Below are 27417 nucleotides of genomic sequence, written 5' to 3'. Positions count from 1 at the left end.
TTTCACCACGGGGTCACCATTTATGAAAATTTCATGAAAATCGGTTCAGCCGTTTCTGAGTCTATAAGGAACAAACAAACACGTATTGATTTTTATACCCTCCACCATACGATGGGGGTATACTAATTTTGTCTTTCTGATTGTAACACCTCGAAATATGCGTCTGAGACCCCATAAAGTATATATATTCTTAATCGTCATGTCATTTTAAGCCGATCTAGCCATGTCCGTCCGTCTGTCTGTCGAAAGCACGCTAACTCTCGAAGGCGTAAAACTAGCCGCTTGGAATTTTGCACAAATACTTTTTATTAGTGTAGGTCGGTTGGTATTGTAAATGGGCCAAGTCGGTCCATGTTTATATATAAACAGATCTTGGATCTTGACTTCTTGAGCCTCTAGAGGGCGCAATTCTCGTCCGATTTGACTGAACTTTTGCACGTGGTGTTTTGGTATCACTTTCAACATTTGCGCTAAGTATGGTATAAATCGGTCTATGTTTTGATATAGCTGACATATAAACCGATCTTGGGTCTTGACTTCTTGAGCCTCTAGAGGGCGCAATTCTCGTCCGATTTTACTGAAATTTTGCAAGTAGTGTTTTGGTGTCACTTTCAACAAGTGTGCTTACGATTTAAATCGGTTCGTAATCTGGTATAGCTGCCATATAAACCGATCTTGGATCTTGACTTATTGAGCCAATAGAACGCGCAATTCTAATCCGATTTAGCTGAAATTTTGCACGAGGTATTTTGTTATGTCTTCCAATAACTGTGGTAAGTATGGTTTAAATCGGTCTATAACTTGATATAGCTGCCATATATACCGATCTGGGATCTTGACTTCTTGAGCCTCTAGAGGGCGCAAGTCTCATCCGATTTGGCAGAAATTTTGTACAACGGCTTCTCTCATGACCTTTAACTTACATGTCTAATATGGTCTGAATCGATCAGTTGCTTCATACATCTCCCATATAAATGGATCTCCCGATTTTGCTTCTTGAGCTCCTACAAGGCGAAATTCTTATCCGAATGAACTGAATTATTACACAATGACTTTCACAATGTTTAGCATTCAATTATGGTCCGTATCGGACTATAACTTGATATAGCTCCAATAGCATAACAGTTCTTATCCAATATTCTGCTATCCATGGTGGAGGGTATATAAGATTCGGCCCGGCCGAACTTAGCACGCTCTTCCATGTTCTTCCTGTTTTGATTGAGACAGGGAGATTTTCAGATTTCTCCTGCAATCTGTCTTTCAGAAGTATTTGTGCAAAATTTCAAGCGCCTAGCTTAACACCTTGGCGTGCTTTCGACAGATAGACTGATAGGCGGTCGGACGGACAGACTGACGGACGATTATGGCCATCATGAATATATTTACTTTATGGGATCTTAGACCAATATTTCGATGTGTTGCAAGCGGAATGGCAAAGTTAGTATACTTCCATCCTAAGGCGGAGGGTATAAAAAATTGCCGACATTTGAGAAATCATTGCTCGATAACCTTGAAATTCCTGCCATCTGTAGGATTAAAATGACCAAATGCCAAAGTCAGTTTTCATTTACAAAATTAGTCATCTATATACAAGTGACATCATCCCAAAACTTAATAGCATTGTTTAACAAAAATTGTTTATATAAATAAATGTAGGTTTACGAGTAAACATTTCTTCAAGTGAATGCAATATTAGAAATGCCTATAAATGCACATTAAATGGTTCTTTTTTACTCTCCATCATAGGATGAGGGTATACTAATTTCGTCATCCCGTTTGCAACACCTGGAAATATTCGTCGAAGGCCCATTAAAGTATACTATTATTACATTAAAGTATACTATAGGGTGATTTTTTTGAGGTTAGGATTTTCATGCATTAGTATTTGACAGATCACGTGGGATTTCAGACATGGTGTCAAAGAGAAAGATGCTCAGTATGCTTTGACATTTCATCATGAATAGACTTACTAACGAGCAACGCTTGCAAATCATTGAATTTTATTACCAAAATCAGTGTTCGGTTCGAAATGTGTTCAAATTTTGACAAATTTTGTTCAGCGATGAGGCTCATTTCTGGTTGAATGGCTACGCAAATAAGCAAAATTGCCGCATTTGGAGTGAAGAGCAACCAGAAGCCGTTCAAGAACTGCCCATGCATCCCGAAAAATGCACTGTTTGGTGTGGTTTGTACGCTGGTGGAATCATTGGACCGTATTTTTTCAAAGATGCTGTTGGACGCAACGTTACGGTGAATGAACACATTTCGAACCGAACACTGATTTTGGTAATAAAATTCAATGATTTGCAAGCGTTGCTCGTTAGTAAGTCTATTCATGATGAAATGTCAAAGCATACTGAGCATCTTTCTCTTTGACACCATGTCTGAAATCCCACGTGATCTGTCAAATACTAATGCATGAAAATCCTAACCTCAAAAAAATCACCCTTTATATACTATTGATCGTCATGACATCTTAAGTCGATCTAGCCATATCCGTCAGTCTGTCCGTCTGTACTTCAGTCTGTCTGTTGAATGCATACTTACTTTCGAAGAAGAAAATCTAATGGCTTGAAATTTTGCACAAATATTTCCCATTAGCGTAGGTCAGTTGGGATTGTAAATGGGCCAAATCGGATCATGTTTTGATATAGCTGCCATATACACCGATCTTGATTCTTGAGCTGCTAGAAGGCTCAATTCTAATCCGATGTGGCTAAAATTTTACACGTGGTGGTTTTGTATCACTTTCAACAACTCTGCTTAGTATGGCTCAAATCGGATCATAACCTGATATAGCTGTCATATAAACCTATCTCTCTATTGGACTTCTTGAGCTTTTAGAGGGCCCAATTATTATCCGATTTAGGTGAAATTTTGCACATGCCTTTGAGTATGACTTCCAACAACTGTGCTAAGTATGGTTTAAATCAGTCTATAATCTGATATAGCCGCCATATTAAAAGATCTCCCGATTAGACTTCTTAAACTTCTACGGGGCGCAATTCTCATCCAAATTGGTTAAAATTTTGCATATGTCGTTTTGGAATGACTTCCTACAACAGCGAAAAGGATGGCCTAAATCGATTGGTAACCTGAAATAGCTGCAATATAAACAGATTTCCCAATATGACACTCTGAGCAACTGGAGGACGCAACTTTTACTCCATTTGCCAGAAATTTTGGAGGTGGTATTTTGCTATGACTTCTAACAGCCATGAAAAGTACGGTCCATATCGGTCAATAGCTTGATGTAGCTTATATATATTTTGAAAAAGTCATTCAAACAACTGAACAAATGCAATCCATGGTGGAGAGTATACAAGATTCGGCCCGGCCATACTAAGCACGCTTTTACTTGTATGTTCAGAAGATTTCAAATTCTTGTTAAGGTTCAACAATGTATCTAAGTAGCAAGTAAAGCTTCCAGGAATCTTGGTTATGTAAATAATTCTTGTTTCATAGTAATCTGATTATGTATTCAATTATAGTTATTAAAATATAGCAATGTTCATAAAATAACAATAAATTCTCTTTTATTTGGTAACGGATATCCATATGATGTATATGTATTTCTTCTCCTTTGACAAACTTGTAGATAATCAAATATGTTGAGATATGTGTCGTGTATGCATTAAATACATACTAAAATAATAACATATTTTATCAAACACGGGAAATCAAAAGGAAATAATTACTTTTGACATCTGTGGCTATTATTTGGCCAAATGTAAGTAGTCCATATGGTGACAGTTTTGTAATTTATACAAAGTATTTGATAATAGCATAAAAGGTCGTATCGAAAATAATTCAAGATTTGATATTTCAAGACTTGAAAGCAATAAAAGTAGTAGGAAAATGTTATCAAATAATGATCAATTATTCACATATACATCAATAGCTGTACCAACCGATCGCCACAAAATATTTTGAGAATATCCCACTAGTAATCATTTTTGGATTTCTTTTTTCTCATAAACATATATACATCTTCAACGTTAACGTTCTTATACATTTTAATTTGGGTTATAAATTCATTTGACAAAGAACAATGGAAAATGCATCGGAAATCTCTTATTAGGTTCTTCTCTCTAAATGAACACATTTCTAAAAATGATATGTGAAAGGTTATATCGTAGCATTCAACAGAGTTTACAAAACAATGCAGAAATATATACACACATTTGTTTCCCAATTTGCATTATTTATTTCCAAATAATAATACACATCAACATATGGGTAATTTCAGGTCGAATGTAAAGGCAATTGAAACAATTGAAACCCTGTTAAATATGAACAAGTAAAAGCGTGCTAAGTTCGGCCAGGCTGAATCTTATATACCCTCCACCATGGATCGCATTTGTGGAGTTGTTTTCACAGTATATCTTTCTAGACAAAAAAAGGAAAAGAGAAAAATTTGATATGCTATTGGAGCTATATCAAGTTACGGTCCAATTCGAACCATAATTGAAACAAGTAAAAGCGTGCTAAGTTCGGCCGAGCCGAATCTTAGATACCCTCCACCATGGATCGCATTTGTCGAGCTCTTTCCACGGTATCTCTTTCTAGGCATACAAATGATAAAAGAATATCGAATATTGGAGAACAAAGTAGAAGTCATTGTGTACAATTTCAGTCAAATCTAGTAAGAACTGCGCACTTAAGGGCCTGAAGAAGTAAAATAGGGTGATCGGTGTACAGGGGAGCTGTATTAGGGTATAAACCGATTCATGCCATATTCGACACGTATGTTAAAGGTCACAGGAGAAGCCGTGGTACAAAATTTCAGTCAAATCGGATAATAATTGCGCACTTTAGAGCCCGAAGAAGTCAATATCCCTGATCGGTTTATAAGGCAGATATATCAGGTTATAGACTTGCGCCCTCTAGTGGCTCAAGAAGTCAAGACCCCAGATCGGTTTACATGGCAGCTATATTAGATTATGGACCGATTTGAACTATTCTTAGCACAGTTGTTGAATGTCATGACAAAACACATCATGCAAAATTTCAGCTAAATCGGATAATAATTGCGCGCTCTAGTGGCTCAAGAAGTCAAGACCCCAGACCTGATTATATGGCAGGTATATCAGGTTATGTACCGATTTAAACCATTCCTATACAGTTATTGGAAGTCGTAAAAAAACACGACGTGCAAAATTTCAGCCAAATCGGATAGGAATTGCTCCCTATAGAGGCTCAAGAAGTCAAGACCTCAGATCGGTTATATGACAGCTATATCAGGTTATGAACCGATTTCAATCATACTCAGCACAATGGTTGGAAGTCATAATAAAAAATCTAATGCAAAATTTCAGCCCAATCTGATAAGAATTGTGCTCCCTAGCGGCTCAAGAAATCAAGATCCCAGATCGGTTTATACGGCAGCTATATCAATACGTGGAGCGATATAGCGCATTTACAATCCCAACCGACCTTCACCAATAAGAAGCATTTGTGCAAAATTGGAATCGGCTAGCTTTTCTCCTTCGAAAGTTAGCGTGCTTTCGACAGACAGACGGACGGACGGACATGGCAAATTCGACTTAAAATGTCATGATGATCAAGAATATATATACTTTATGGGGTCTTAGACGAATATTTCGAGGAGCTACAAACAGAATGACGAAATTAGTATACCTCCATCCTATGGTGGAGGGTATAAAAGTTATTAAATTTTGCTTTTATGAAGTTTTATCGGGAGATCGATCAATGTGGCTACTACATCCAAACTAGCTTTAATGTTGACCATTGTCGGTTAAGGGTTTTGAGAGTTCTAAATACTTCTTGAGGCCACCGTACCGCCAAACACGCTGAACGCCTGGGTTTGAATCCTGGCGAGATCATTGCCGTTGTCTTAGCGTTCGAAGCCATCAATACAACTTCCAACAGATGAACAAATTCATGTGTAGTTACAGATAGAATGTCTGTCATTACACAAAAATACATGCATTGGGAAAAGTACAGCTAATAAGCGGGGTTGTCGAGCTTGGTTAATGTGGTAATTGCATCTTAGATGCGTTTTCGCTATTAATTCGATTTAAATACAACATACCAACGCACGGCTCACACACCTAATATGGTTGAAAAGTCTTCTAACCAAAGACGAAACGAGTTCCAAGTGGTTGGTGTGTGTTGCTATCTTTGGCTTTCCTTTTCCATTTGCATCTCCGATCATTCAGCTCACCTCGAAAGAGAAACAAACAAACTTGAATCGTACAGCACTCATTGATATATAAGGAGTTTGCTCCTGTTCCTTAATGGAATGTTCATGGGCAAATTTGTATTTGCATGCCACACACATTGCCAAAAATGGGTTTGGCGAACCCTAGATGTTATATTGGGACATCAGTCCGATTTGTTCTTTAAAGAATTTAACATGAGTATGGACAAAATCCGTAAAAAATCAAACGAATATCTTTAGCGGTTTAAAATACAATTTAAACTATGCATTATCTCATCACAGCCATAAATAAGGTCCCGGCAATCCAATTGCCGACAAACTCCTATTTTTTCCATGGTAAAAAACCAGGCAATAGTTGCCACTTAACTAGCTAGTGTAGTGTATCGCATGGTCAAACTTACTCAGTAAACTATCCGATATTCAATGCAACTTCTCATATGGAACAACCGTGCATGAGTTTTCTTGTATGAAAACTCATATCTTTAGTAGCAAATGTGGTTAAATAATAGCATTAACTATAACCAGGATTTTAATTGATGAGCCATAAGCACACAAAGAGTATCTTTCATGTACGGATGTATGCTTGTGAGGAACAGGATACGAGAGCCACAATTGCATTGGACTTACTGCAGGTTTTGCATACATGAACATTTTAATTAGTTTTTGCAATGGCAAAATGAAAATTTCATTAAATTCTTAATCTCATTTGAAATGTATACCAATTCCTAATGTTGTGCATAATTTTGAAATTATTTTGTAGATTGTTATGCATTTGAAACATCTCTTAATTTAAACGAATGATATTTCAACAGAAACTTAGTCTTTCAGCTAGCCAAAGGCAAATAACTTAAATTCAATCAAGTTCAGATGAACATTAACATGGCCCAAAGCCATTAATGCTTCCCAAATGAGACTAGAACATATTTTCACCATGCTCCAATACAAAAAAAAAAAAACATTTTTAACATAAAAGTGAAAAAGTTTATCATTAAATTGGAAATAAGGAACATACGAGAAAATTAAAAAAAAAACAAGAAGTCAAGATTCCAGATCGGTTTATATGGCAGCTATATCAGTTTATGTACCGATTTGCGCCATACCCAGCACAGTTATTGGAACTCATAACAAAACACCTCATGCAAAATTTCAGCCAAATCGAATGAGAATTGCGCGCTCTATTGGCTCAAGAAGTCAAGATCTAAAATCGGTTTATATGACAGCTATACCAGATTATGAACCGATTTGAATCGTACATGGCACAGTTGTTGGAAGTGATACCAAAACTCCACGTGCAAAATATCATATAAATCGGACGAGAATCGCGGCCTCTAGAGGTTCAAGAAGTCAAGACCCCAAATCGGTTTATATGGCAGCTAGATCAAAACATGGACCGATTTAAACCATACAAAGCTCATTTGTTGGAAGTGATACCAACACACTAGCAAAATTTTAGTCAAATCGGACGAGAATTGCGCCCTCTAGAGGCTCAAGAAGTCAAGACCCATGATCGGTTTATATGGCAGCTATATCAAAACATGGACCGATTTGGCCCATTAACAATACCTTCAAAAGTTAGCATGCTTTCGACAGACAGACGGACGGACGGACGGACATGGCTAGATCGACTTAAAATGATATGACGATCAAGAATATATATACTTTATGGGGTCTCAGACGCACATTTCGAGGTGTTACAAACAGAATGACGAAATTAGTATACCCCCATCTTATGGTGGAGGGTATAATAATGTAAAGGTATAAATAATTAGGAATTCCTAGAAAAACTCCCATTAATAGGGATGTGCTAGAGAAAACACTAGCTCGAGTTAGATGATAAGTAGAGATGTATCTGAGTTGTAAGCGAATCCGGTTTAGCAGTGTGGGGTATTTGGTTCGATTCTTTCTCTACAAATATTTGAATTTGCAAACTGGAACTATTTTACAACCTTGATAAGTGATATGTAAATTCTTTATCCATAAAGGTGGGTACTAAGTTCGACCACTGCGAAAAATTGCCTCAAAACATTGTTTCACTTGTTTAAGCAATCCTAAAAAACTTTCTTATAATCAAAAGATATATAAAACTCCATCATATGTTTTACCACCTTCATTTATTTTGGTAATTGTGTTGTTTGCTTAAAGTTGTCGTAAAATATAAAAGTAAAGGAGCTAAATCTGCAAAAAATTGTTAACAGTGAAAGCAAATGCGTAGTAAATTTTGTTTTTAGAATGTTAGCACAATTTAAAAAGCACCAGTTAACATTTTAATGAATGCCAAGTTTTCACACAGTTTTTACACCACTACTGCGGTACAGGGTATTACAACTTAGTGCATTTGTTTGTAACACCTAGGAGAAAGATCCGTTTATAAGTATAACGATCGACTCAGAATCACTTTCTGATTTAATTTAGCTATATCCGGCCGTCTGTCCGTCCGTCTGTCTGTCCGTCCGTCTGTTCATATCATGTTTTTCGGCCTACAGACAAAACCTATTGAAATTGGATATTGAAATATCCAAATCTGGACTGATCTGGTCAAATTAAAGAAGGATGTCAAAGGGCCTAACACAACTCACTGTTGCAAATTCCAGCAAAATCGGATAATAAATGTGGCTTTTATGTGCCTAAGACCCTAAATCGGCCCATCGGTCTATATGGCAGCGATATCCAAATTGGCGAAGGATATTGAAGAGCCTAACACAACTCACTGTCCCAAATTTTGGCAAAATCGGATCGGTCTATGAAGATATAGTCCGATATAGCTCATCTTCGAACTTAACCTGCTAATGGACAAAAAAGAATCTGTGCAATATTCCAGCTCAATATCTCTATTTTTAAAGACTGTAGCGTGATTTCAACAGACAGGCGGACGGATATGTCTAGATCGTCTTAGATTTTTACGCTGATCAAGAATATATATACTTTATAGGGTCGGAAATTGATATTTCGATGTGTTGCAAACGGAATGATAAAATGAATATACCCCCATCCATCGGTGGTGGGTATAAAAATGATTATAAAAAAGTTAACTCGTATCCTCATTAGTCTGAGAAATGAAATCTATTTCTCCCACCAGCTAGTTTGTTGGAGTGCAAATACGATTGTAGTACATACAGAATATGCCATGTGAAATCGGTCTACAAATAGAGTGGTCGGGAGAAACGTCATTTACAAGATCATCACGCTAACCTTCACCACTGGCTAATAAAAATATAGGTATCAACTATATCACATGTGTATTAGTGGTAGCCATGTGTCAGCGGAGCTTATCTGTTTAAGGCTAAGATATTGAGATTATCCGTACTTAGATGCCATATGCATGCCATGTCATTTTAAGTAGCTGACTTAAATTCAAAACTTTTACCCCATGTATATTTTCACACAGTTAAGTCCATTGCTGGTGCTTTAATTTAAATTTGATCAAATGTTGCAAATATATTAGAAACAGCAAGCCGAGGCATCTTATATTTGCATTTGACAAATTGGTTTATATTCTAATTTCCTTGTTGTGTTGTCGTTCTTGGCTTTTGTATTCTCAAAATGTCAATTAGATAACCGCAAAACCGAAGATACACAAAATGTTGTTTATACAACAGAGACGAACGCACAGGTTCATTGAATGCAGTAGCAGTTGAAAATTGCAATTAAATGCAAAATGTTGTTATCGATAAACTAGCAATTAAAATGTAATTCAAAATATCTTGAAATTAATAGATATTAAGGATACATTAAATTTCCAGCATACTTTAAATGAAACTCGTTCGACAGCTAGTGCTTATGTTTCGAAGGATTTGATTTTCTAATTTTAAATGCTATATTAGGTATCAACACATAACGCCACAGTTCAAATAAAATACACCGGTATTAACTAAACCTAATATGGAATTGCTGGAGGTTTATTAGACGATTGTTTTTTATTTTTGTACAACTGTCAAATAAACCTATTTAAGGGCTTCAATAAGTTTTGCGAATACGGCCGTTAGTGTGTCAATTTCAAACGGAATTTAGAAGTATTAATTTCAATTAAAGCAGGCAAATCTATGAATTAAATGAACGCTCGGCAAATTTTAAACACCTTAAACTTTTCAAAATGTTGCCTTGTTTTAAGATAAATACCAAAATTTTTATTGGAATCCTATTTCGTATCGATCAGCCCGAAAGTCCTTAGAGGGATTCTTAGATCAGGTGTTCTCTTGTGCCCTTGCACAGTGGGAAAAAATCGAAAAAAAAACTAGTAAAAAATATGCCGTGCGAGAACGGATAGAGAAATTTGAAATGGTTAGAGCTGAGGTTAACGAGATCATGTGCAAAATTTCAAGGCCCTAGGTTGATTTTAGGGGTCATATGGAATAAAAAAACGTGTGCCGTTATGTGCTCGTTAGCACCTCAGCTGTAAAAATTTCAAATTCGTATCTCTACCCGTTCTCACACGGCATTTTTATACTCTCCACCACAGGATGGAGATATACTAATTTCGTCATTCTGTTTTTAACTCCTCGAAATATTCGTCTAAGACCCCATAAAGTATATATATTTTTGATCGTCATAACATTTTACGTCGAACTAGTCATGTCCGTCCGTCCGTCCGTCCGACCGACCGTCCGTCTGTCCGTCCGTCCGTCCGTCCGACCGTCTGTCCGTCCGTCCGTCTGGCTGTCGAAAGCACGCTAACTTTCGAAGGAGTTAAGCAAGCCGCTTGAAATTTTGCACAACTACTTCTTATTAGTGTAGATCGTATATCGTGTTAGTGTAGGTCGTATATGGTTTAGATCGTATTATATTTAGATATAGCTACCATATAGACCGATCTCCCGATAGAGGGTCTGAGGATCATAAAAGCTTTATTTATTACCCGATTTTGCTGAAATTTGGAATAGTGCGCAGTTTTCAGCCTCCCAACAATCGACCCAAATACGGTACAGATCGGACTATCTGCCGATAAAGGGTCTGAAGCCTATAAAAGCTTTATTTTTTAACCGATTTCGCTAAAATTAGCAACAGTGAGTTATTTAAAGCCTCCTGATACTTTAGCGTGCTTTCGACAGACAGACGGACGGACGGACGACAGACGGGCGCACATGGCTAGGTCGACATAATATGTCGCGACGATCAAGAATATATATACTTTATGTCTGGTATTGTGTACCCACCTAAATGCCGACGTCTGTTAGCCGCGAAAGTCGGGCAATGACATAGGAAATGCTCCAACGTATCATCATCTACACCACATGCCCTACACATGCTCGCCGATTTTGCAATAAGTGAGATTGTAGTCCTATGTATCCTGTTGCAATGCCGAAAGCTTTACTGACACCGTTTCTTCATTTTTTCAGTAATAGCCTAACCTTCTCACAATCCGAATCTCCCCATTGTGACTGATAAATTTTAACAATTTGGATGAGGAAATTTATACTGCATGAAAAGTTTTTTTTGGTTAGACTCACAGAGGCTTTGGAATGTAAACTAGAGATTTCTAAATTCTTTTATACTCAAACAACTAATTTTCGATTGATTTTATTTGAAACTTTGAACTGTCAAGACGTTGTTCGGAAAGGACAGAAAATAATTAATTTTTGTTTAAAATTTTATTAGAATTTTTCATTTAAAACGAAGAAAATTCTAAGATTTTTTACAATTTTGTCAAATAGCGCGTTAGAAAAGAAGCTTTGGCTTTCAGTTTTTGTGGAAAATCGCCGTGTTCCACATCGTTCAAGAAGATTCTAAAGGATTTTTGTGAGGCAATATTTTACCTACCACTGAAAATTTTAAAAGGAAATCTAGAAGAATCTCTACGAAACTACACAAGGATTTGACGATATAATTTTAACTGGACTTTGGAAAATTTTGTATAACCGGACGCAACAAAAATAGTAAATCTGATTAGTAAATCTATTTGGAATTGCCGCTAAAGCGGGAATTCCCCATCAAATGGCAACTATTTAAGGAGGGCATTCATTGAAGCCAATATCACATAAGGATGTTCTCCATCAATTTAACAATATTTTGCAACCAAATGCTGTCTTTTAAATGGAAGAAACCCTAATTTAAAAATTCTACTTAATGAATTAGCTATCGAAATAATTTAACAACATTTTATACAAACCGTGAGCTCAGCAAACTAAATTTAAAAAAAAAAGAAAGAATTTCAGCTGCCAAAACAATGAATAACTCCCAGTCAACAGGCCTGATGACAACGTTGAATTAACGGGTGAGTCCTTATTTTATTTTTACATTCGCGATTTAGTTTGCATATGCTCAAATACCTACAACTAGTACACTTTAAAAATCAAATCAAAAAGATTTCTTCTGCTCATTTATTAATTGTTTTAATTTTTTTTTTTTTTTGTTTAACATTTAAAATAATTATTACTAGTTTTTTTTTATCAAATTTGCAATTAATATTTCCTCTTATCTTAATATGATTGATAGCATCACTTTTTACTATTGTTTTGATTAATTTTAAATATATATTGTAATGAATTTCTAAGCATTATCCGTTCATTTGTGAAAGGTGATGGTCTTTAAGTAGAGGAGGTTATTTAAGGGCTGAAAGAACTTGGAATTCAGCATGGTAGGGTGGGAAGCTGAGCAGTTACGAGATCAATAACTGCATCCTGTAGTAATAACATCATCTTCCTATTTCTCCCTTTTCTATTTCCTTACTTCATTTTCTACCTCTATCTTTTCCTTTTCAAGAGCTACCTTATTTTACTTTTATGTTTGCGAAACCGAGTCTACTTCTAAAGGGAAAGAACTGCCCCAAGACTGAGCGCGGCCGGGGCAAGGAGGTAGCCACTCCCAGAGGAAGTAGAGCCCGTGTGGTGGTTCGTTACATAAATTTAAATGGCGCCCAACGTGGGGCAGCAACTGGCCGTTATCTGGCTATCCTAGATTTTTGGTTAAACAGTAATTTGACACCTTAATGCTGGTCCCTTATATTTATTTTCCTTTTAAAACTTAAATCTTTTAAAAGAATTTGAGACTTTCAACTTTTGCTGTTGCGAATTTCGTACCATATTACTTTTATAGGATTTTCTATCTTAATCTTAATCTATATCTTTTTTCTCTTTCTTTCTTTGCTATCAAAATTTCTTTAAGCAATTGTGGTGGACTTTATTAATTGGTTCAGATCGTTTATTTACCGCTGCAATAGTTTAAAGAAATCTTTCTTTTTACTTTCGAATCTACCTTCGCATTTTTGTACTATTGTAGTCTGGACTTTATAGGATGGTTTCATATCGTTTTGTTGCCACTACAATGGTTCAAGAATATTTTTAACTGCATTTTTCAAATTATAGTGGATTTATGCTTTCTGGTTTTAAGCTGGAAACGTACCCTGTAGTTTGATATGCAATATTCCTATTACTTATGATGATGTTACTGCAACTTAACACCTCTACTTTAAAGTACCTTCTTCCGAGTAGCAACTGAATAAGTTTTGCCATTATATAAAAGTCAATTTTTTTTTTTTTATTTTTTTTTTGCGCTGGTTGCATTTTGTCAGTTAAGGCTATATCTTAAATCCGAATCAGAAAATTACACACATACAAAATGCCTGTTACACGAAGTAGGGACAGAAGTGCTAATATTGAAGCACAACCGAATGCTTCTAACGTGATAGATGATAATGCTGCCCCTCCTGAAGAGGAAAATAGAGGTAGGAGCAGGAGTAGGAATTCGCAGACAGATCGTGCTAGGGCACCATCTGCTAGTGACGTGAGAAGAAATGAAAGAAGAATCCGTTTATTGGTTTCAGAAACTATTTCTGAAATGCGTGATGAAATTTCGTCCTCTATTGCAAATGAACTCGAGAGATTAGTTCAGGGGTTGGATTTGAACAGAAGTGCTACTGTACCTAATGAGAATATGAATCCAGTGATAAGATCTGGATCAGTCAGAAATACAGGATTGGACACATTACAAGATAGTCCTGAGAAGATTATGAATACAATCCGTAATTGGAAGTTATCTTTCTCAGGTTATAATAAGGATATACCAGTCGAAGAATTTATCTATAGGGTGAATATTATGACCACTAATACTCTAAATGGTAATTATGAATTATTATGCAAATACATATATTCATATTCTGTTTGAGCACAAGGCATTGGAATGGTATTGGAGATACCATCGGCAGAATGATGCTGTTGAATGGTCAGGTTTGTGTGCATCATTGAAGACTCAGTACAAGGATTCGTTCAACGATTTCGATCTAAAGGACGATATCCGATGCAGGAGGCAGAGACACAATGAGACCTTTGATGAATTCTATGACTCCATAATGTCTATAGCCGATCGACTTCGGGTGCCCATGACAGATGAGGAACTGTGTGAAACAATGATTCGCAACCTTAGGTCAGAGATAAGACATGAATTGCTTCATTTAGAAGTTTCTAGTGTTTCACAGCTTCGGAAATCGGTTAGGAGACACGAAAAGTTTGTCACAGAGCTTCAAGCAGCAAATAAATGGGGCCGATATCGTGATAAGGGCCAAATAGCTGAAGTTGGTAATGAAGATCTTCAGGGCAGCGACGATTCCGAGCAAGGAGATGTGATGGAAGTCCACCGAGAAGTTTTATGTTAGAATTGTCATGAAAGCGGCCATACATATAAATCTTGTATGAAGGACAGAACAATTTTCTGCTATGGTTGTGGTTTAATTAATACTTATCGGCCTACTTGTCCTAAATGCAGGGAGTCGGGAAATGTCCAGAGGGGTGTCCCTCAAAAGAAGAGTGGACATCCGTCACCATATCCAAGGAAATAGGGAACATATCTCCCTATTCGAATTCACAACCAACACAAGACCCAGACGAGAGAGAAGATAATTTACTCAGACTTATAACAACCGGACCTACACAAATTTACTATAGAAATGCAAGACTGAGACGAAATTCTAAGCGTATACAAACATATTGGAAAAGATTGAAATCATTTATCATTTAAAAGATATTTGGACTTAGTATTATTATTTTTTTTTTTTTTTTTTTTTTTTTTTTTTTTTTTTTTTTTTTTTTGAGCGTGTTATTATTTGTGACTGATAAATTTTAACAATTTGGATGAGGAAATTTATACTGCATGAAAAGTTTTTTTTGGTTAGACTCACAGAGGCTTTGGAATGTAAACTAGAGATTTCTAAATTCTTTTATACTCAAACAACTAATTTTCGATTGATTTTATTTGAAACTTTGAACTGTCAAGACGTTGTTCGGAAAGGACAGAAAATAATTAATTTTTGTTTAAAATTTTATTAGAATTTTTCATTTAAAACGAAGAAAATTCTAAGATTTTTTACAATTTTGTCAAATAGCGCGTTAGAAAAGAAGCTTTGGCTTTCAGTTTTTGTGGAAAATCGCCGTGTTCCACATCGTTCAAGAAGATTCTAAAGGATTTTTGTGAGGCAATATTTTACCTACCACTGAAAATTTTAAAAGGAAATCTAGAAGAATCTCTACGAAACTACACAAGGATTTGACGATATAATTTTAACTGGACTTTGGAAAATTTGTATAACCGGACGCAACAAAAATAGTAAATCTGATTAGTAAATCTATTTGGAATTGCCGCTAAAGCGGGAATTCCCCATCAAATGGCAACTATTTAAGGAGGGCATTCATTGAAGCCAATATCACATAAGGATGTTCTCCATCAATTTAACAATATTTTGCAACCAAATGCTGTCTTTTAAATGGAAGAAACCCTAATTTAAAAATTCTACTTAATGAATTAGCTATCGAAATAATTTAACAACATTTTATACAAACCGTGAGCTCAGCAAACTAAATTTAAAAAAAAAAGAAAGAATTTCAGCTGCCAAAACAATGAATAACTCCCAGTCAACAGGCCTGATGACAACGTTGAATTAACGGGTGAGTCCTTATTTTATTTTTACATTCGCGATTTAGTTTGCATATGCTCAAATACCTACAACTAGTACACTTTAAAAATCAAATCAAAAAGATTTCTTCTGCTCATTTATTAATTGTTTTAATTTTTTTTTTTTTTTGTTTAACATTTAAAATAATTATTACTAGTTTTTTTTTATCAAATTTGCAATTAATATTTCCTCTTATCTTAATATGATTGATAGCATCACTTTTTACTATTGTTTTGATTAATTTTAAATATATATTGTAATGAATTTCTAAGCATTATCCGTTCATTTGTGAAAGGTGATGGTCTTTAAGTAGAGGAGGTTATTTAAGGGCTGAAAGAACTTGGAATTCAGCATGGTAGGGTGGGAAGCTGAGCAGTTACGAGATCAATAACTGCATCCTGTAGTAATAACATCATCTTCCTATTTCTCCCTTTTCTATTTCCTTACTTCATTTTCTACCTCTATCTTTTCCTTTTCAAGAGCTACCTTATTTTACTTTTATGTTTGCGAAACCGAGTCTACTTCTAAAGGGAAAGAACTGCCCCAAGACTGAGCGCGGCCGGGGCAAGGAGGTAGCCACTCCCAGAGGAAGTAGAGCCCGTGTGGTGGTTCGTTACATAAATTTAAATGGCGCCCAACGTGGGGCAGCAACTGGCCGTTATCTGGCTATCCTAGATTTTTGGTTAAACAGTAATTTGACACCTTAATGCTGGTCCCTTATATTTATTTTCCTTTTAAAACTTAAATCTTTTAAAAGAATTTGAGACTTTCAACTTTTGCTGTTGCGAATTTCGTACCATATTACTTTTATAGGATTTTCTATCTTAATCTTAATCTATATCTTTTTTCTCTTTCTTTCTTTGCTATCAAAATTTCTTTAAGCAATTGTGGTGGACTTTATTAATTGGTTCAGATCGTTTATTTACCGCTGCAATAGTTTAAAGAAATCTTTCTTTTTACTTTCGAATCTACCTTCGCATTTTTGTACTATTGTAGTCTGGACTTTATAGGATGGTTTCATATCGTTTTGTTGCCACTACAATGGTTCAAGAATATTTTTAACTGCATTTTTCAAATTATAGTGGATTTATGCTTTCTGGTTTTAAGCTGGAAACGTACCCTGTAGTTTGATATGCAATATTCCTATTACTTATGATGATGTTACTGCAACTTAACACCTCTACTTTAAAGTACCTTCTTCCGAGTAGCAACTGAATAAGTTTTGCCATTATATAAAAGTCAATTTTTTTTTTTTTATTTTTTTTTTGCGCTGGTTGCATTTTGTCAGTTAAGGCTATATCTTAAATCCGAATCAGAAAATTACACACATACAAAATGCCTGTTACACGAAGTAGGGACAGAAGTGCTAATATTGAAGCACAACCGAATGCTTCTAACGTGATAGATGATAATGCTGCCCCTCCTGAAGAGGAAAATAGAGGTAGGAGCAGGAGTAGGAATTCGCAGACAGATCATGCTAGGGCACCATCTGCTAGTGACGTGAGAAGAAATGAAAGAAGAATCCGTTTATTGGTTTCAGAAACTATTTCTGAAATGCGTGATGAAATTTCGTCCTCTATTGCAAATGAACTCGAGAGATTAGTTCAGGGGTTGGATTTGAACAGAAGTGCTACTGTACCTAATGAGAATATGAATCCAGTGATAAGATCTGGATCAGTCAGAAATACAGGATTGGACACATTACAAGATAGTCCTGAGAAGATTATGAATACAATCCGTAATTGGAAGTTATCTTTCTCAGGTTATAATAAGGATATACCAGTCGAAGAATTTATCTATAGGGTGAATATTATGACCACTAATACTCTAAATGGTAATTATGAATTATTATGCAAATACATATATTCATATTCTGTTTGAGCACAAGGCATTGGAATGGTATTGGAGATACCATCGGCAGAATGATGCTGTTGAATGGTCAGGTTTGTGTGCATCATTGAAGACTCAGTACAAGGATTCGTTCAACGATTTCGATCTAAAGGACGATATCCGATGCAGGAGGCAGAGACACAATGAGACCTTTGATGAATTCTATGACTCCATAATGTCTATAGCCGATCGACTTCGGGTGCCCATGACAGATGAGGAACTGTGTGAAACAATGATTCGCAACCTTAGGTCAGAGATAAGACATGAATTGCTTCATTTAGAAGTTTCTAGTGTTTCACAGCTTCGGAAATCGGTTAGGAGACACGAAAAGTTTGTCACAGAGCTTCAAGCAGCAAATAAATGGGGCCGATATCGTGATAAGGGCCAAATAGCTGAAGTTGGTAATGAAGATCTTCAGGGCAGCGACGATTCCGAGCAAGGAGATGTGATGGAAGTCCACCGAGAAGTTTTATGTTGGAATTGTCATGAAAGCGGCCATACATATAAATCTTGTATGAAGGACAGAACAATTTTCTGCTATGGTTGTGGTTTAATTAATACTTATCGGCCTACTTGTCCTAAATGCAGGGAGTCGGGAAATGTCCAGAGGGGTGTCCCTCAAAAGAAGAGTGGACATCCGTCACCATATCCAAGGAAATAGGGAACATATCTCCCTATTCGAATTCACAACCAACACAAGACCCAGACGAGAGAGAAGATAATTTACTCAGACTTATAACAACCGGACCTACACAAATTTACTATAGAAATGCAAGACTGAGACGAAATTCTAAGCGTATACAAACATATTGGAAAAGATTGAAATCATTTATCATTTAAAAGATATTTGGACTTAGTATTATTATTTTTTTTTTTTTTTTTTTTTTTTTTTTTTTTTTTTTTTTTTTTTTGAGCGTGTTATTATTTGTGACTGATAAATTTTAACAATTTGGATGAGGAAATTTATACTGCATGAAAAGTTTTTTTTGGTTAGACTCACAGAGGCTTTGGAATGTAAACTAGAGATTTCTAAATTCTTTTATACTCAAACAACTAATTTTCGATTGATTTTATTTGAAACTTTGAACTGTCAAGACGTTGTTCGGAAAGGACAGAAAATAATTAATTTTTGTTTAAAATTTTATTAGAATTTTTCATTTAAAACGAAGAAAATTCTAAGATTTTTTACAATTTTGTCAAATAGCGCGTTAGAAAAGAAGCTTTGGCTTTCAGTTTTTGTGGAAAATCGCCGTGTTCCACATCGTTCAAGAAGATTCTAAAGGATTTTTGTGAGGCAATATTTTACCTACCACTGAAAATTTTAAAAGGAAATCTAGAAGAATCTCTACGAAACTACACAAGGATTTGACGATATAATTTTAACTGGACTTTGGAAAATTTGTATAACCGGACGCAACAAAAATAGTAAATCTGATTAGTAAATCTATTTGGAATTGCCGCTAAAGCGGGAATTCCCCATCAAATGGCAACTATTTAAGGAGGGCATTCATTGAAGCCAATATCACATAAGGATGTTCTCCATCAATTTAACAATATTTTGCAACCAAATGCTGTCTTTTAAATGGAAGAAACCCTAATTTAAAAATTCTACTTAATGAATTAGCTATCGAAATAATTTAACAACATTTTATACAAACCGTGAGCTCAGCAAACTAAATTTAAAAAAAAAAGAAAGAATTTCAGCTGCCAAAACAATGAATAACTCCCAGTCAACAGGCCTGATGACAACGTTGAATTAACGGGTGAGTCCTTATTTTATTTTTACATTCGCGATTTAGTTTGCATATGCTCAAATACCTACAACTAGTACACTTTAAAAATCAAATCAAAAAGATTTCTTCTGCTCATTTATTAATTGTTTTAATTTTTTTTTTTTTTGTTTAACATTTAAAATAATTATTACTAGTTTTTTTTTATCAAATTTGCAATTAATATTTCCTCTTATCTTAATATGATTGATAGCATCACTTTTTACTATTGTTTTGATTAATTTTAAATATATATTGTAATGAATTTCTAAGCATTATCCGTTCATTTGTGAAAGGTGATGGTCTTTAAGTAGAGGAGGTTATTTAAGGGCTGAAAGAACTTGGAATTCAGCATGGTAGGGTGGGAAGCTGAGCAGTTACGAGATCAATAACTGCATCCTGTAGTAATAACATCATCTTCCTATTTCTCCCTTTTCTATTTCCTTACTTCATTTTCTACCTCTATCTTTTCCTTTTCAAGAGCTACCTTATTTTACTTTTATGTTTGCGAAACCGAGTCTACTTCTAAAGGGAAAGAACTGCCCCAAGACTGAGCGCGGCCGGGGCAAGGAGGAAGCCACTCCCAGAGGAAGTAGAGCCCGTGTGGTGGTTCGTTACACCATAGGATTTTCGTCGTCCTGACGAGCATTTGGCTGTTCCACAGTGTTACATGCGCGTTCGTATTCCACGGTCTTAGCTCGGAGTGCGTCAATCCAAAAGGCTTCGGGTTTACCAAGTTTGTCGACGCCAGTCTTCTGGCCTTCACTGCCAACTCGTCTGATTTTTCATTCCACCTTACCCGGCTATGGCCCAGCACCCTAACGATGCGCATCGTGCCTTTCTCAGAGAAGGCGCTAATCTGCTTCTTACACTGTTTGTTATCTTACCGTCCTGTTGTTATAGGTTTACTGTCAATAAAGATTTTCACACTCGACTTTATCGTGTTATCACTACACCACCTGACGCATCCCGTGATCGCCGGATCTCCGCCTGCAGGACCGTATTATGGTCAGGCAGTCTAACACATATCTCTGTCACTGGGTTCTCAATGTGAACCCCCAGGCCCACTATGTCCTCTAGCAAAATTTCATTAAAATCGGGTCAGATATAGATAAAGCTTACATATATATCTTTCGGCCAATATGGCCTTTAAAGACTGTAAAATCCACAGTTTTGGTCCGATCTTTACACGTTTTATTTGACGTCTTGAAAAATTATGGGTTGAAAATTTGATATATCTCCGATATATCTTTCATATATCTCCGATATATCTTTCCTCTAATATGGCCCTCTATACTAGCGACCATTTAAGTCTTTTCAAAAAAATCTTACAAGATTCTATTCAGCTTTTCAATAGGTATACAACTTAAAGTCTGACTAGATTTCATCATAGGTTTCATATATTGAAAGTACAATAGTATGTGTGTTGACTCGGTGATGTAGGGTATTATATAGTCGGCTCCGCCCGAATTTTGCCTTTCCTTACTGGTTTTGAATATAAAAATTTAATAAAATATATTATTCTTTCCTTTTTGCAGTGGCCGCTTCCGCAAGTATGCAACCCAAACATGAGCCAATGTTCATATCCCGCTCTGAAACGTTTAAATTTGTCGCTGGTGATACCATTGTCTTGCCGTGTGAAGTTGCCAATACTGGTAAGTACAAAATATTGACAATCCACGTAGATTTTGTTACTATGGACAAGAACTGAGTTTTGGGACAACTGCTAAGTCATGTTTATTGCAGACCTAAAAAAAGAACATTCCTGGATAAATAAAAACTGTAGAAATTTTTGGCTCAATATTTTTCACTTTTCACTTTTTAAAAGAAAGTATATATGAATACGTTTTTCTATAAATTTAAAAGTATACCAAAAAAATATCAATATTGGTCAAATGCGGAGGAAATAGGAAACCAAATAAGGAGAAAGCTTCAAAACTTCTTAGTGCTAAGTTCGTGCTAAGGTCTGCCGGGCCAAATCGTACATACCCTCCACCATGGATCGCATTTGTCGAGTTCTATGCGCGGTATCTCCTTTCAGGCACACAAAGAATATTGAGTAAGAACTGTTTTGCTAATGGAGAAATATCAAGTTATAGTCCGATTCGGACCATAAATTAATGCTGAACATTGTAGAAGTCATTGTGTAATATTTCAGTTCGTTCGGATAAGAATTGCGCCTTGTAGGGACTCAAGAAGCAAAATCGGGAGATAGGATTATATGGGAGCTGTAACAAGCTCTAAATCGATTCAGACCATATTAAACACGTATGTTGAAGGTCATGAGAGAAGCCGTTGTACAAAATTTCTGCCAAATCGGATGAGAATTGCGCACTCTAAAGGCTCAAGAAGTCAAGATCCCCGATCGGTTTATATGGCAGCTATATCAGTTTATGTACCGATTTGCGCCATACCCAGCACAGTTATTGGAAGTCATAACAGAACACCTCATGCAAAATTTCAGCCAAATCGGATGAGACTTGCGCCTTCTAGAGGCTCAAGAAGTCAAGATCCTCGATCGGTTTATAAGGCAGCTATATCAGGTTATGTACCGATTTCCGTCATACTTTGCACAGTTATTAGAAGTTATAACAGAACATCTCATGCAAAATTTCAGCCAAATCGGATGAGAATTGCGCGCTCTATTGGCTCAAGAAGTAAAGATCCCAAATCGGTTTATATAGCAGCTATATCAGGTTATGTACCGATTTCCATCATACTTAGCACAGTTATTGGAAGTCATAACAAACCGACTCATGCAAAATTTCAGCTAAATTGGATGAGAATTGCGCCCTCTAGAGGCTCAAGAAGTCAAGACCCAAGTTCGGCTTATATGGCAGCTATATCAAAACATGGACCGATTTGGCCCATTTACAATCCCAACCGACCTTCACTAATAAAAAGTATTTGTGCAAAATTTCAAGCAGCTAGCTTTACTCCTTCGAAAGTTAGCGTGCTTCGACAGACAGACGGACGGACGGACAGATGGACGAACAAACGGACGGATATGGCTAGATCGACTTAAAATGATATGACGATCAAGAATATATATACTTTATGGGGTCTCAGACGCATGTTTCGAGATTTTACAAACAGAATGACGAAATTAGTATACCCCCATCCTATGGTGGAGGGTATAAAAAGGTGTGCTTTTCAACGAGGTTTAAATTTCGATATCTAACAACGATGTAATATGCAATATTTCCTTCGTATGTAATGTAAGATAGTAGCAGTAGTAGGAATCCACCGTATCGCTGAGATTAGCATGTCCACCTATGACGCTTTACGCCTGGGTTCGAATCCTGGCGAGACCATAAAAAAAATTTTTCAGCGGTAGTTTTCCCCTCCTAATGCTGACAACATTTGTGAGGTACTATGCCATGTAAAACTTCTCTCCAAAGAGGTGTCGCCCTGCGGATCGCCGTTCGGACTCGGCTATAAAAAGGAGGCCTCCTATCATTGAGCTTAAACTTGAATCGGACTGCACTCATTGATATGTGAGAAGTTAGCCCCTGTTCCATAGTGGAATATTCAAGGCAAAATTTGCATTTGCAGTAGTAGTATCTCTATATTTCATCAAACAGTTGATAGCAATTACATATATATATTTCAAGATAATATAAATTTGTAACTGAATTGTGAAAAAAAGATGTACTGCATTGATGTACAGTCTTCAGCCGGAAAACTTTTAATTTCAGATATGGTTTTAAAGAATACGCATGGAATAAGTGGTTAACTGAATTCATTAACTAATAATTTTCGATATTGTAGAACTGCTTTGATGTAGCCAATAGGATTCTTCCAATCCATTTCTTCTCTTCCATCAAGTATAAGCATCACTTCAGCTTCCATCAGGAAAGGCTTGTTAAGGTACATCCTTCTATAAGATTAAAGTATTGGACATATTCCAATAAAGTGTTTAATAGTTTCATCTTGACTCGTATTGTACAAAGTATTCTCTTTGCTTTCCGTTTCATTGAACCGATTTCTATTGCTATTCAAATATATTAGGTCACTTCTAGCTTTTGAATATCCACGTTATATCTCTGGAGCTATAATCCCCATTCAAATAAAAAGCTCCTCTTGAGTAATCTAAATCTTTATAAACACGTGCATGGCTACTTTGAGCTCTGTGTACAGCTATTGTCTTCGTTGAATTCCTTAGATATTTAAACAATTCATTATATGATTAGTTCCAACTACTTAGCGAAACATTTTCATCCATTGATTTTATACTTTCTTGCTTCTTCATGCGTGCAACTATGCTAACGTCGTCATACAACTCATACAGCTCGTGGTTCATACGTCGCCTATATTCTCCATTAACACAAACTGGTCCATATATTTTACGAAGAATCTTTCTCTCAAATACTCCAAGCACGGCCTCATCTGCTTTCACAAGTACCCATGCTTCAGAACCATATAACAGCACGGGAAGTATCAGTGTCTTGTATAGTGTAATCCTCGTCTGTCGAGAGGTGGCCTTGTTTCTAAACTGCTTATTTAGTCCAAAGTGGCATCTGTTTGTCAGTATTATTCTTCGCTTAATCTCAAAACTGGTGTCATTCGTTTTGGTTACGGCGGTGACGAGGTAGATAAAGTTACTGACTATCTCAAAGTTGTGGTTCCCAACCTTCTCCATTTTCTTTATCTGTTAGGTTGTGCAAGGTCTTCTGGGAGTTGAAACCATCCATTTAGTCTTATCTCCATTTACTGCCAGACCCATTTTCACTGACTCTCTTTCGATTCTTTCAAAGGCTGCAGTTACTACTTCCCCACTCCAGATTCCACTTGTGCTGCAATGATATATCGTCTTTTTTAAAAAACTTTTGCCACCTTTGTTGTATCGCACTTTTCGCTTGAAGGGTTCTGTTTTGAATACATTTTAAAAACGACATTTGTGGCGTAAGTATAACCCCAAGGTAGTTGTATTGTGGTACAATATGAACTCATTCTCCATTAAAAGTCCACTTCTCATGCATTGATGGTCTTCCGCCTTTTTGAAACACCATTATTTTAGGGTTGTTGACATATACACTCAAGTTCCAGGTTGAGCAATATATTACAATACTAGTTGATCCATCATTTGCTATAGAACTGTTATATCTTCTCCCACAATCACAATATCGTCAGCATACATTAAAATTCTGATATTGATGTCTTCAATATTCAAACCTCCTTCCAGAGATTCATGAAGATCTTTAATATATAGCTCAAAGAATATGGGTAATAAAAGGCAACCTTGTTTTACATCGGAGTTTGTGTCAAAGTAATCCGAAAGTTCTTTCCCGGTCTAACCGCTGATTTTGTAATTTCGTAAATAATTTTGATAATTTTGACAAACTTGGTTGATATGGCCAATTGATGAAATTTGGAAAATAAGACACTTCGATCTACATTCTCAAACGCTGCTTTAATGTCCACAAAAAACGAGTATAATTTTTTCTTTTCGGCCAATTTTATGTTGATAACAGATGACAAATTGTATATGTCGAATGATTTTTCCGAAATCCCGCTTGATGTTCTACCAGTACTTTGTGCTCACATCTCCAGGACTGTAGTCGTTCATTCATAATCCCCATAAATATTTTTGCCACCGTGTTCATAAAGAATATTCCCCTGCAACTTTCAGCTTCATTATAATCTCCCTTTTTATACCCTCCACCATAGGATGGGGGTATACTAATTTCGTCATTCTGTTTTTAACTTGCTTCTCAGACCCCATAAAGTATATATATATTCTTGATCGTCATGCCATTTTAAATCGATTTAGCCATGTCCATCCGTCCGTCTGTCTGTCGAAAGCAAGCTAACTTTCGAAGGAGTAAAGCTAGCCGCTTGAAATTTTGCAAAAATTCTTTTTATTTGTGTAGGTCGGTTGGGATTGTAAAAGGGCAAAATCGGTCCATTTTTGATGTAGCTGCCATATACACCGATCTGGGGTCTTGACTTCTTGAGCCTCTAGAGGGCGCAATTCTTATCAGATTTGAATGAAATTTTGCACATCATATTTTGTAATGATTTCCAACAACCGTGCCAAATATGGTTCAAATCGGTTTATAACCTGATATAGCTGCCATATAAACCGATCTTGGGTCTTGTCTTCTTGAGCCTCTAGAGTGCGCAGTTCTTATTCGATTGGAATGAAAATTTGCACGACGTGTTTTGTTATGATTTCCAACAACTGTGCAAAGTATGGTTCAAATTTGATATAGTTGCTATATAAACCGATCTTGGGTCTTGACTTTTTGAGCCTCTAGAGGGCGCAATTCTTATCCGATTTGAATGCAAGAAGTATTTTGTTATGATATCCAACAACTGTGCCAAGTATGGTTCAAATCGGTTCATAACCTGATAAAGCTTCTATACAAACCGATCTGGGATCTCGATCTAGAGCTCGCAATTATTATCCGATTTGCCTGAAATTTTGTACGACTGATCCTCTCATGACCAACAACATACGGGTTTATTGTGTTCTGAATCTGTCTATAGCCTGATACAGCTCCCATATAAATCAATCTCTCTATTTTACTTCTTGAGCCCCCAAAAGGGCACAATTCTTATTCGAATTGGCTGACATTTTACTCAGGTCTCCAACATGAATTTTAATTGTGGTCCAAACCGGACCATATCTTGATATCGCTCTAAAAGCAGAGCAAATCTTTTCTTATATCCTTTTTTGCCTAAGAAGAGATGCCAGGAAAAGAACTCGACAAATGCGATCCATGGTGGAGGATATATAAGATTCGGCCCGGCCGAACTTAGCACGCTTTTACTTGTTTTTCTTTAATTTTCGCTAAGTAGGCCTCTTTACAGATCGCCTTGTATTGTGTCCTCGATATGATGTATAATATTCTATCACTTTCTACATTTGTCTTACGAAACTTTGAAAACTTTTCCTTCCTCATTCTGTCACATTTATCGTCGAACCACTTGCTTTTAGCTTTAAAATTTTTTGAAGCTCCTGTTTTTTGTGCTGACTGTGCAATGATGTTTGTCATATCTTAAAGAGTGCCAATAGAGTTCTTTTGAAAAAACATATGTAGATTTTCTTTTAGCCTATTTTGGTAAAGACTATTCTATGATTCTGTCCATATCAATTTTGGCAACAGTTGAAGTTTATTTGCAGTTTTATTGGGCATATTAAGATTAAGTGCTAGAATAATCGGTAGGTGATCTGACCAAATTTTTTCGTTAACACAAAAACAATCCGCATACATTAATATACTTTGCGAGACAGTGCATATGTCGTTAACAGAGCTTATGTATGTATTGTAAAATGTCCATCTTCGTCTTCTCTGGTCTGTTCATTTAGTATAACAAGACTATGATCGTTGCAATATTCTATGTATCTATTTCCTTTCGTATCAATTTCCTTGTCCATAGACTTTTTTATAATCAGTTCCAGCTGGAATGGTTTCTCTATATAATGTAGGATATTGAATGCACAATAAACATTTTTTGACAAGGAGGAAACTAGAGAAAAATCTCCAAACTAAACTTAAATATAAAATTGCAAAATCCCCGTAGGCGAAATAATATTCTTTTTTCTTGATTGCGAAAAAACTTTAATATACATTTTTATCATAACTCTGTGACTATATTTTCCAATATGCATAAGCCATAACAAATGTCCTTCCAGCCGCTGTTCATACCAAAGAGATTAGGGAGCCCACTAACAAACTAAAGCTTTAGTT

At 36.1% G+C, this 27417-nt stretch overlaps 1 protein-coding gene across 2 annotated transcripts in view; it reads left to right on the top strand.

The window, feature by feature from the left end:
* LOC106092858 (uncharacterized) overlaps positions 1-27417 on the top strand; it is a 606782-nt gene that overhangs the window by 346065 nt on the left and 233300 nt on the right. For both annotated transcript variants that reach the window (XM_059362079.1, XM_059362080.1), the window contains exon 3: positions 21259-21375. In XM_059362079.1, the coding sequence (XP_059218062.1) occupies positions 21259-21375 (117 nt within the window). The remainder of the gene's footprint in view (positions 1-21258; positions 21376-27417) is intronic.

Source organism: Stomoxys calcitrans, chromosome 2, assembly GCF_963082655.1.
Source record: "Stomoxys calcitrans chromosome 2, idStoCalc2.1, whole genome shotgun sequence".
NCBI classification, from domain to species: Eukaryota; Metazoa; Arthropoda; class Insecta; order Diptera; family Muscidae; genus Stomoxys; species Stomoxys calcitrans.
This window is presented reverse-complemented; position numbering and strand designations above follow the sequence as displayed.